Source organism: Dunckerocampus dactyliophorus, chromosome 14, assembly GCF_027744805.1.
Source record: "Dunckerocampus dactyliophorus isolate RoL2022-P2 chromosome 14, RoL_Ddac_1.1, whole genome shotgun sequence".
Classification (NCBI taxonomy): Eukaryota; Metazoa; Chordata; class Actinopteri; order Syngnathiformes; family Syngnathidae; genus Dunckerocampus; species Dunckerocampus dactyliophorus.
Window position 1 is genome coordinate 25781935 of NC_072832.1, and position 12332 is coordinate 25794266.

The 12332-nt window shown below is 45.2% G+C and overlaps 1 protein-coding gene across 6 annotated transcripts in view; it reads right to left on the reverse strand.

Moving 5' to 3' along the window:
- The window catches only part of atrnl1a (attractin-like 1a), a 157182-nt gene that overhangs the window by 49274 nt on the left and 95576 nt on the right, over positions 1 to 12332 (reverse strand). For all 6 annotated transcript variants that reach the window (XM_054798007.1, XM_054798012.1, XM_054798011.1 and 3 more), the window contains one exon: positions 10999 to 11077. In XM_054798007.1, the coding sequence (XP_054653982.1) occupies positions 10999 to 11077 (79 nt within the window). The remainder of the gene's footprint in view (positions 1 to 10998; positions 11078 to 12332) is intronic.

The window sequence follows — 12332 nt, forward strand, 5'->3', positions numbered from 1 at the left end:
CACCATCGCTTCTGCTACTTCCTCTGAAGATGAGATATTTGCAGGACGACTTGTCCTTTTGTTCCTGTGCCATGGCGGCACGGCATAGATGTCCCAATTTACCAGTCCACCTACGCTCCTACCCTCACCTATGGTCATGAGCTTTGGGTAGTAACTGAAAGGACTCCCAGCTTAAAGGTTGCGGGTTTGATCCTCCCATGATCATGTCTAAGTGTCCTTGGGCAAGATGCTGAACCCCCAGTTGCTCCTGATGCTGCATCATCAGTCGGTAAATGTGCTAGCAGTGTCAAAGCGCTTTGAGTGCCTTGGAGGTGGAAAAGCGCTATACAAGTGAAAGACCATTTACCATTCACATGGGTGACCACAATGTGGAAAGTGTGTATAAATACTCCAAACTAATAAAGTGAAATAATCACTTTTTTAGATTAGTAGTGCAGGTAATTACATGCTGGTGGGGGAAGGATGCCGGTCAGACCCGACAAGCCCAAACACATTGTGAGGTTCTGCTGGGAACGTCTGGCAGAATCCCCCGTCAGGAGGAGTTTCAACTCCAACCTCGACTCTCATCCAGCTTCGACCGTGTTCCGAAGGAGGCAGCAGATGTTGAGTCCGAGTGGGCCATATTCTGTGCCTCCGTTGTCGAGGTGGCTGATTGGAGCTGTGGCTGTAACGTGCCTGTGATGGCGGTAATCCCAGAACCCGTTGGTGGAAACCAGTGCCGTCAAGAAGGAATCCTATCGGGCTTTTCTGGCCCATGGGACTCCAGAGGCTGCTGACAGGCACCGGCAGGCCAAGCGGTTTCCAGCTTTGGCACTCGCCGAGGCAAAAACTCTGACGTGGGAGGAGTTTGCGGATGGCTTTGAAGATATTCTGGACCACCATCTGCTGTCTCAGAATGGGGAAGCAGTACACTGTCAGTACTGTCTATGGTGGGGTGATGCTGAACTCGACTCGAGATGTTGTGGACGGGTGGAAGGAATCGTTACAATACTAAGATCTCCTCAATCCCACCAACACCTTTTCCAATGAGGAAGCAGTGCCTGGGGACTCCATGTTGGGCTCTCCTATCTCTGGGGCTGAGGTTGTCGAGGTGGTCAAGAAGCTCCTTGGTGGCATGGCCCATGGGGTTGATGAGATCCGCCCGGAGTTCCTTAAAGCTCGGTTTATGCTTGACGCATCCGCGAGGTCCGCATCCCCAACTTTTCCGCACCGCACACCAAGAAATTTTTCTAACTATGCGAACGAGCAAGAGCTCCTGATGGCGGAGCTTCGTAAATACAGACATTTGTATGATTTAGCTCATGAAGATCACCGCGATTAATAAACTGTGAATAATTCTTGGAGGGAAATTGCTGCCGCTCTTGGAAGAGAGGAGGAGGCAGTTAAAAAAAGTTTGAAAAGTGGTGATCCAAGAGAAGGCAAGAATGCCCCACAAATTCTGAAGCAGATGAATTGGCTAGCATTGTTTTTCAAACACAGAAAAACAGACGCAAATGTGACATCAGACACAGAAAAAGCCCAATTTTTTTTTTGTTAATCTAGAAAAACTGCTTCAGTAAAATAATAAGTCTCTTATTTTAAAGGTGGAAGAGTCTCAGTCACAAGTAGATCTCTTCCAGCAAATCCCTTCACTCACCCCTGCACCATCACCATCTTCATCCAGCGCCCCAGAATACAGCAAATATGCCCCAGCGCTCTCCAAAACACCGTTACCTTCATGTCTCCAGTGGAAAAAGTCAACTATTCCCCAGCATCCAGCTGTGGTAGGTGCAGTTGTACCTTGTTTTGGACTAACTTATGTTGTCGGTTGTTATAACAAAGCAGTGCCACAGAGGGTCCAGGCCCGAAACCGAAGAGGAGAAAAGGACTGAAGATGCTGTGCTCATCGAGAGGACTGATCAAGAGAGAACATCCCAAAAAGAAAATGAGGATGTAAGATTTGGCTATGTTGTTCCTGACATGCTGGAAAAAATAGTACCTCGGAAAACTCCAACTCAAAAGCCACTTTATGAGGCTCACAGGAAGGTTTTCTATGGATAACTCGTTTTTTTCACAGTTGTTCATAAACTCAGTTTGAGTTACATGTTTTCAAAGTGTTTACAAGAGGCAAATTTGCCTGAATACTGAACTAAATACTTTATTTTCGTAAAAAATAAAATGCACCTGAATGTTTTGCAATTGACTGGCGACCAGTCCAGGGTAAACTCAGCCGCTCGCCCGAAGTCAGCTGGGATAGGCTCCAGCATGCCCGCATAGAAAATGGATGGATGGATGTTTTGCACTTTACTGTATACATTAACTGTGTGACAGTTAAAATAAAAATGTTGAAATTGAAACGCATAGTAGAGCTGTGTTTTTATCAGCCTTTAAGTCACCATCCCTCTTCTAAGCACACTGTGCTGCCAAGGTACAAGTCCTTGTGGGGACATGAAGAATGATTTAAAGTCATTTCTTGCTGAGACTGCAGCCCGAGTTGCTCGTCCTCTGCTGAGCCGTCCAGTGTCCAACCAGTTGCTGTCCCCTTCTACTACTCTCCTCCATTCACCACACACAACATCACCTGCAGGTGTTAAAGAGTCAGACGACCTGGGAGGGCTGTAGCGTGTGGCTGGGGTGTTGGCAGCATCTGTGCTGCTTAGGTCATTGTGTAGAGCAACACAGGCCTTCACAATGTTCACTGTTTTATCTGAGTGCAATTCAATCGGTCACCTCAGGATTCGCCATCGTGCTGCCAGGATGCCAAAGCTGTTTTCTATCAGCCTCCTGGCACGTGAGTGGCGATAGTTGTAAATCCACTTTGCTTAATCAAGGGTTGTGCCTGTGTAGTTAAGAGAGATTAGGTTTTTATGGAAAATATGAAAGCATCACCCTCATATAAATGACATACCCGGAACAGGCGGCTTTACGTTTTGGTGGAGAGGAAAGGCTGCATCGCCCAAGACGTGTGGAACAGTGATTGAGGTACAAGAAAGGTTGGCAGGGGGTGGCATGTCCAGGGTCCCATGTAGTAGGTTCTTCCCAAATATGTACTCCTGAAAACCCCACCATAAATCTCTTTTCCATATGCTCCCATGTCCACTAAATCGATAATTTGCCTCACGAACTGCCATAAGGTCAAGGGAATGAGTTCCTTTATAATTAAAATAATCACTCTCCACATTTGGTGGCGCTTTTATTGTCACATGCCTTCCATCGATGCAACCCAAACAATTTGGGAAATTCCACACACGCCATAATTCCCGAGAGAACTCTGCCCACTTGCTTTTATCAGGTCATGCAACAAAGTCGCTGCACAACGCCGACCAAAGTGCCTCACAGCCTTCTGTGACGTTGAGGGAACTGTTGCAGCTCCCAACATGTAGCTGTGTGCCACGCTCAGCTGACTGTTTCCTGATGCAAGCACACGGAGAGTGACAGCAAGTCTTTCTCGTAATTTTACAGGGTAAACATGTGTAGCTGCGTGATTAATGTAGGGCCGAATACGATGCAACAAATCGTCAAACCTGCAGGCAGACATCCGGAAATACTGAAAATGAACTTGTTCGTCCACTCCACGCACTGGTCTCACAAGTAAATTATGTTCCTTCGCCCTAAACTCCCCCTATCGCCTGGGAAAATATGGGCTAACAGCGGGGACATTCGCTTTCGCTATAAATGCTGCAAAAGTTGTCTGTCTGAATCGGCATGTTTCATTTCCGCGCAGCGCATACATGCATCAAGCATAACCCAAGCTTAAGGCCCTGGATGCTGTGGGGGTGTCTTGGTTGACACAACTTTGCAGCATTTCATGGACGTCAAGAGCAACGCCTCTGGATTGAAAGACCGGGGTAGTGGTTCCCAGAGCGTGTGTTCCAACTATTGTGTGATCAAACTTCTCAGCCTGCCTGGTAAGGTCTATTCAGGGGTTCTGGAGAATCCACCGGATAGTTAATCTGGAATTCAGGAGGAGCAGTGAGGTTTTTGTCCTGGCTGTGGAAATGTGGACCAACCCTGCACTCACAGCAGGGTCCTTGAGTGTGCGTGGGAGTTTGCCTAACTAGTCCACATGTGTTTTGTGTACTTGGAGAAGGCATTCAACCGTGTTCCACAAGGAACCCTGTGGGGAGTACTCCGTGAACCACCTGATTCAGGTGGTTTGCTCCCTGTATGAGCGATGTCAGACTTTGGTTTGCATTGCCGGCAATATGTCGGACCCGTTTCCAGTGAGGGTTGGACTCTGCCATTTGTGAACGATTCTGTTCATTACTTTTATGGACAGAATTTCCTGGTGCAGCCACAGCGTTGAGGGGATCCGGTTTGGTGGCTGCAGGATTGGGTCTCTGCTTTTTGCAGATGAACTGGTCCTGCTGGCTTCATCTGGCCGTGATCGTCAACTTTCACTGGATCGGTTCGCAGCTGAGTGTGAAGCGGCTGGGATGAGAATCACCATATCCAAGTCCAAGTACATGGTTCTTAACTGGAAAAGGATGGAGTGCCATCTCCGGGTCGGGGATGAGATCCTGTCCCAAGATGCGGAGTTGAAGTTGAAGAGTTGGGGTCTTGTTCACGAGCGAGGGAAAGATGGAACGCGAGATGGACAGGCGGATTGGTGTGGTGTGATGCAGACTTTGAAGAGGGAGCTGAGCCAAAAGGCGAAGCTCTCAATTTACCAGTCCACCTACGTTCCTACCCTCACCCATGGCCATCAGCTTTGGGACAAGGACAAGATGGCGAGTACAAGCGACCAGAATGAGTTTTCTCCATAGGGTGTCTCTCCCTTAGAGATAAGGTGAAAAGCACTGTCATCTGGGAGAAACTCAGAGTAGAAATGCTGCTCCTCCGCCTTGAGAGGATCCAGGTGAGTTAAGAGGCCTCGGGGAACCCCGGACACGTTGGAGAGTCTATGTCTTTCATCTGGCCTGGGAACGCCTCGGAATCTGCCTGAAGGAGCTGGACAATGCTGCTGCCCCCGCGACCCGACCTCGGATAAGCGGACGAAGATGGATGGATGGAGGAATCGAGTCAATGTGAAAGGGAAGTCATCAATACTGTATGTGATCATTTATAAAGCTGTTGTGTGACAATGAGTGTGTGTGTGTGTGTGTGTGTGTGTGTGTGTGTGTGTGTGTGTGTGTGTATGTGTGTATAGCATGCACAAGTGTTGTGTTTGTGTGCTGAGCGTTGATGAAAAGCCTCTTAGAGGAGAAGGATTAGCATGATGTGATTGTCCATGTACTTATGATGACAGGACAAGGCTTTGCTTGGTGCAAAGATATGTTTAGCAGCACATCCCACAATTCCCGCTCCCACAAAAGGGGTGGAGGCATGCCAGGATGGAGCTTAGAGACCATTTTGGGGTTCCGGCGTGTGAACAATTTAAAATCTGCAACAGTCCTCTCAATTTGTACGTGCACGGTGTCGGCTAAGTGAAACAAGGATAGTGATGACTCAGCTCATTCTAATCGGACCCTCCAGGATTTCCCCATCCTGATCATGCCAACTGACAAAAATTCAACCAATCCCTGCTCATTATTCACAGCCTCACAACTTTATTCTTCCCTGCACATTTTGGCCAATCACACACACCAACTCTCTAATCGGTGAACTGTGTCCTTGCATGGCCCACCCACGTCCTTCCTTTCTCCTCTACATTGGCAGGGATGTGGACTGTTATAGATCACTCTCATGACTTCCAGCATCTGGTCAATTAAAGTGGGGGTAAACTAGGAACTTGGAACACAAAGGAAAGTTTAGGATGGACCAACACTTTTCAAGCGTGAAACACGCAAAGAATGTCTGCTTTGTAAAGTATGCACACATTTGTGTGAAATGTGCAAAAATGCGAGTGTGAGGGCATTCACACAGTAAGAGGCATAACATTCTAGAAGAATACACTGAACACGCCCCTCGTTGTTCGAAACGTATCAAACACATTTTCACACCAAAACTTCATTTTTGTATTGAAAATAGAATAAAAATAGAAAATACTTGTGTGTATTTGGTTAGTGAGTAATGAGTACACAACAATAACATAAAAAAGTATAACTTAAGTCTCTCATGGCCCTAAATAAAGACTTTACCTTAACTTAGTGATTCAAAGTACAGTCCAACCTGGCGTTTGGTCAGAGAGGAAGATATATTGTCACAGGTGCGCCGCGCCGCCAAGGGCGCTTCCCGGGAAAAAATCCTAAACGGATGGGACAGACAAACGCAAGCGTATCACGGCGTCTCCAGCGGCAGATGTCTTTGGGGAGATGTCCTTGCCGTGTCCCTTAAAGCACAATCCACCCTCTCTGTATCTGGATCTGGATCTACATCCCCGCCTCATCCCCAAGACAAACTTCGTCATAGGTCATCATGTACCTAATGCAGGGGTGTCCAAAATGTGGCCTGGGGGTCATTTACGACCCACGGCTGTTTATTTATTGGGCCTGGGCACATTCTAAAATACAATTAAACAAAAATAATTTTTAAAAAAACAACATGGAAAAAAGAGCAGTAATTTTTATGAGAACAAAGACTAAATATTAGGTGGAATTAAGAATATAAGAAAGTTGCAAATTTTGGAAAATTAGCGTATTTTATGAACTACAAGTCTTTCTATGAGTTTTTCATGGTTTGGCTGGTCCTGCAACTTGTACTCCGAAGCACTGATGTTTTTTTTCCCACACTGACAGCCGTGAGAAAGCGCTCTGGGCTTGTGTGCCAGTATCTGCTGCTCCTATCACTCCTGTACCACTGAAAATGTACAATGTAAACATCAATGACAGATGACGTAACAATTATTATTTCCACATTAGATAAATATAATTGAATGCTAGCAATGGCACACATAACATTTGTAACGGATGCCAGCCTGTGAGGCTGTGCAAGTGTACGCTGGTAAACCTCACTCCCTCTGCCTTGAGAGCTGCGCTGAACACGCGGTCGACAGTTCAGGCTTTTGGCCGTGTGGTCAGCGCTCTCATCTCCCATTGCAAAGGTCCTGTGTTCGATCCCCGGTGCGGGCAGCGTGAAGCAGGGCAGGTGACACATTGCTGCTTTCAGGCATGCTGAAATGACTTTTTGTGCGTATAAGAGTAGACATACACCTACTTTCGCTTTACATTGACAAAAAAAGGCGCCACTGTGGACTTCAGAGAACGCTAAACTGCTGCTGTTTTGCTCGTTAAATGGCTAAGACACCCCCGCAAACAACGGCAATTTGGGACAAGACCCGATCGGACGTCTACCTGGTGGGACAACTTTCACAAGCATGTCGTTATTTTGGAACAATGGCATGGGAATGTTAGCATGGCAGGAAGATTGTGATTGCTTCTACTGTACATCTCCATGTTTGTATTATACGTCTACGGTAATGACGTCATCGGCGCCTCAGGTTGGTTAAAACTGCAACAGACAGCCACAAATGCCCCCCAAAAAGAAAATCCTATTTTGCAGATTACAAATTTGCAGCTAAAAACGGTAATTGAGCAGCAGAAAGAACGTTTGGAGTGGCTGAGGAACTTGTGAGGGACTGGCGAAACGAGGAGGATACTCTAACTGCAACGAAGGAAGCAAAAAAAGCTAATTGTGGGCTAAAAGCTAGATGGCCACGGCTAGAGGAACAAGTTCACAAATGGGTGCTTGAACAACGTGCTGCCGTGAGGTTACGTCTCACGGCCAGGTAGGTGCCAAGGCGATAAAAATACATGACTTTGCGGGTTGTTTACGCTATAGGGTTGACGCCTATTCACATTACGTTAACAAACGCCTATTTAGCGTGTTGTTCTCCATTTATTTAGTTATTACTATAACCTGCCTGACAGGATGATATGTCTGCTCTTGCTCTCTGATTTTATAAAGTAAATTTCCCCCCAAAAATGCAACTTATAGTCCAGTGCCACCACACTGACTGGTGTGACTTGTACTCCGGAGCAACTTATAGTCCGGAAAATACGGTAGGTTTGTAAAAACTAAAACACTGTGACAACAAACTCAAAAAATATTATGTGAAAAGAGTCATGTTATTACAAGAAACAAATGTTGAAATATTTGTCAAAAAAAGAGAAAAAGTCATACTAATAATACGCTTTGTCACACATGCTATCTTCATATCTTATATAGCGAATATGCTAGTTTTACCTGAACATTCACGAAATGCTGGTATCCACAACTCACATTTTGCATTTCACAACGCAATTCTTTCTAGTCTTCTCACATCATTAAGTGACAACCCGAATGAAAGACAGGCTTGCGGGCGCGTCATGTGGTCGTGGGGGGCTACCTGGCGCACACAGGCACCGTGTTGGTGACCCCTTGTGTAAGTTACCATTTCAAAGCTGGTGTGAAGGCCTTTGGACTGAATTGACTTTGGACCTTTTAGGAGATCTGGGATCCGTCCTTGTTACTTTTTGGTATCCTGGTATCCTGCTGCTGCACAGCAGCTATAATTAATGAAATAGACATTTTACCTGCAGTCATGTCTCATCTCTCGCATCCTGGGGTTGCCGCCACAACACCACAATGCGCCAACGTGACACGACACTTACTTTCTAAACATGAGTTTGTTAGTCAAAACAAAGACAGCACTTAAAGGACAAGTGCAGTTTTTTGGAATTTTGCCCATCATCTACAATCCTTATGCGAGACATGAACACAAGTCCTCCTCTTTTCTGTTCATTCTAAAGATATAAAAACAGCTACAAAGAGGCAGCTAAGAATGCACGTAATGGGACACACGGATTCCATCTATAAAGCCTTCTGAAAAAACCTCCAAAAAGCACCAACAACGCACCATTTACATAATGTGCATATTAACCAAGCTACAGAAACCATTGCTATTATTGTTAACATTGTTACGCCCAAGAACTAAGTTAATGGAATAGTGACATCTTTTCATTCTTTAACTCTTTAATTCTTTCTAGGCGGAATAGGTGTGTCCCATGACTGTTTTATATCTTTACAACGCACATTTGCACATTAATTCCACCTGCGTCCAATCAGCTCCTTCCCTCCTGGTGTCCTGCTCACCTGCAAGCACCTTTAGTCTGAGTTTAGTTCTTTCTTAGTTAGCTTTCTTTTTAAGAGATTAAGATTTGATCCATCACGTGCTATCCATGAAAGGCTATTTATCTTGCCAAGCTTGTTGGTGAGGAATTAAAGATGAGGACGAGGCAGCAGGACAATTAGCGTGACTGCTTCCCATCACCTTCTGCTGGGAGGTCCCAGGAGAGACAACAGCTGGCTGGACATGCTGGGTAATGGATGAGCCTCCAGTAGCAGAGTGGTTAACAATGCCAGGTTCCATTCCCTCCATGACCGGGGGAAGGGAACGCTCCATCTCGTCCATCATTTGTTGTATTAAAAAACAAGCAGTAGCCCCCCCAGCAAGGAAGCAGAGAAGAAACATGGCTCCATAAAGGAAGCATTAATGCTGCATTGTGCTTGTGCTGGCTATGCTTCTCATAAATAATGTAGCCCAACGAGCGGCCTGCGGTCACAAGAACACACGGCTGAAACAACACAGGCGGGCGCTCGGGTCACAGGCGGCTCATCATAGCTAAGCTAAGCTAGCCGCTTCCTTAATATGATATGGAAGGCCAGGTCACCAGGGAAGGAATGATCATTATATTGATGGAAGACTGCTTCCTGCCGCATAAAAACTTTGGAGGCTGCAGAACAACAAAAGCACAAAATGTGTTGGACAACTTTGTCACACCCCCTCGTGGCCAAACTCTTTGTCGAGTACCCCGTGAGTCAGTGAAATCTGAGTCTTTGTTGACCACTCATGAGTCGTAAGTCAGTAAAACCTGAGTCTTGTGTAAGCACCCCACACTTGGCGAAACTCGAGACTCCATCGAGCACCTGTGATACAGTGAAAGTCGAGTCTTTGGCAAGCACTCGTGAGTCAGTAAAACTCTAATACACGTTCAGCACTCGTGAGTCAGTGAAATTTTAGTCTTCTTTGACCACCCATGAGTCATAACTCGGTAAAACTCGTAGATATGCTCAGCACCCGTGAGTCAGCGGAATTTTAGTCTTTATTGATCACCCGTGAGTCGTAATACAGCAAAACTCGAATATACGTTCAGCACCTGTGAGTCGGTAAAATATGAGTTTTCGTCAATCACCCGTGGTGCAGCTCAAGTAGGAAGAGGAAAGGACAGTTGGTTGGTGGCAAGGATGAGATGTGATGTTCTTTCCATGGGGTAATATGTTCCGATATGCATTTATATAAACACACGTAACAGCATGAATATAAGGTACCAAAGTACTGACATGATGAAGTGTTTACCATATTTATACAGTATATACACATTTATAGAGTAACAGCATGAATATAAGGTACCAAAGTACTGACATGATGAAGTGTTTACCATATTTATACAGTATATACACATTTATAGAGTAACAGCATGAATATAAGGTACCAAAGTACTGACATGATGAAGTGTTTACCATATTTATACAGTATATACACATTTATAGAGTAACAGCATGAATATAAGGTACCAAAGTACTGACATGATGAAGTGTTTACCATGTTTAATGTTTGAAAGCATCTCACCATCACTCAGCAAACCACAACATCAACACTCAGAAACAAGTCTGCCAATTGACTCTGTGTGTCTGTGTGTGTGTGTGTGTGTGTGTGTCTGTGCGTGTTACTCCATTCCACTCCATTTAGCACCCCTTCATTGGCCTTAATTGGTTGATGAGGAGCGCTAATTAAGGGGAACGGCCTTGTTTGCCATCTCAGTGACGCTCGTTAAGTACAGACATTTATTTTATTTCTTCCAGGACCGGTCACAATCTCACCCTTCACGCGTGTAAGGACCAAATTAGTTTGACGTGTATTAAAGTCATGCTTTACTGCTACACACACACACACACACACACACACACACGCACAGAGTTGATATTATTTCTAGTTGTCATGTGTTTAAGTTCAATGATTTTTACATGTTTGCATGATTTCAGGTTTCTTTTTTCATACTGTCCAACCCAAAGACGTGCAAACACAGCCATGCGTCCTACCTCTCTCCGCCGAGAAGCCCAGCATGTCTGTTTGACTTTCCAAAGCACGGCGGCGACCAGCAGCAGAGACAGGAAGCAGCTGAGGGGAGAACATGAGTCCAGTGAGAACGCCTGAATGAAACTCAGAAGCAGAACATCTCCGCTGGCCTGGTAAAACCACACAGTTTGTTTCTGTGGCGTGCGGGGATGTCGTCTTAGTGCAGAACTTTGGTAAAAGTGGAGATTCTGAGGAGATGAAGCATTTTCATTTGCTGTGTAGACCGTGGAGCTCCTCATGCAAGACAAACATGCTACATGAATACAAAGTCAATTTAGCACAGTTCCTTCAGACACAACTTAAATCATAGGTCTAATTAGGAAGTACTGACCGGAGGTCTCATCTATAAAATGTGTGAGGAATTCTGACAATAAGTCTGCGTACGCCAGAAACCTAAAATGTGCGTAGGGAGAAAAAGAGTTATAAAAAGTGGCGCACGCACACATTCTCGCAATTTATTTGGTTCATAGATTCCACCGTGAGTAGAGGTGTAGTGTGCGTATGCAACTAAAGTCACGCCCTTTCCACGCCTCCACGTCATCATAGAAGGTCGTTGCAAACTAACTCATGAATGTGGCGTCCATATTTAAAAAGCCTTGACTGCTTTGGAATCACGGCTGGTGGGAAGACGACGAGGATTGGCTTCCAGTGCATGTTTATTTCCAGCATATGATTCCACTGCACCACTGAAAAGGTGCGTTGCCTTTTTTCCCAGGTCTCCGAAAACTGCAGCTATAAAGGGTGCGTACCGGTGCACACATTCTCACGCCAGGTTGTGTTTTTATGCAGTGGTGTGAAAAAGTGTTTGCCCTTTCCTGATTTCTTTTTTTTTTTTTTTGCATGGTTGTCACACTTAAATGCTTCAGATGATCAAAGAAATATAAATATTAGTCAATGACAACACAACTCAACACAAAATGCAGTGTTTAAAAGAAACTTTTTATTATTGAGGGAGAAAAAAATCCAAAGTTACATGGCCCTGTGTGAAAAAGTGATTGCCCCCCCCCATAACCTACATAACTTAACGGACATAATTTAACTGAGATTAATTGAGGTCATTCAATCTGGAAAAGTTATAAAGCCATTTCTAAAGCTTTGGGACTCCAGCCAACCACAGTGAGAGCCATTATCCACAAATGGCGAAAACATGGAACAGTGGTGAACCTTCCCAGGAGTGGCCAGCTCTTTTCACACAGGGCCATGTAGCTTTGGATTTTTTTTCTCCCTTAATAAAAAGTTTAATTTAACAACTGTATTTTGTGTTCAGGGTTAGGGACTGGGGATACGGGTTAGAGTT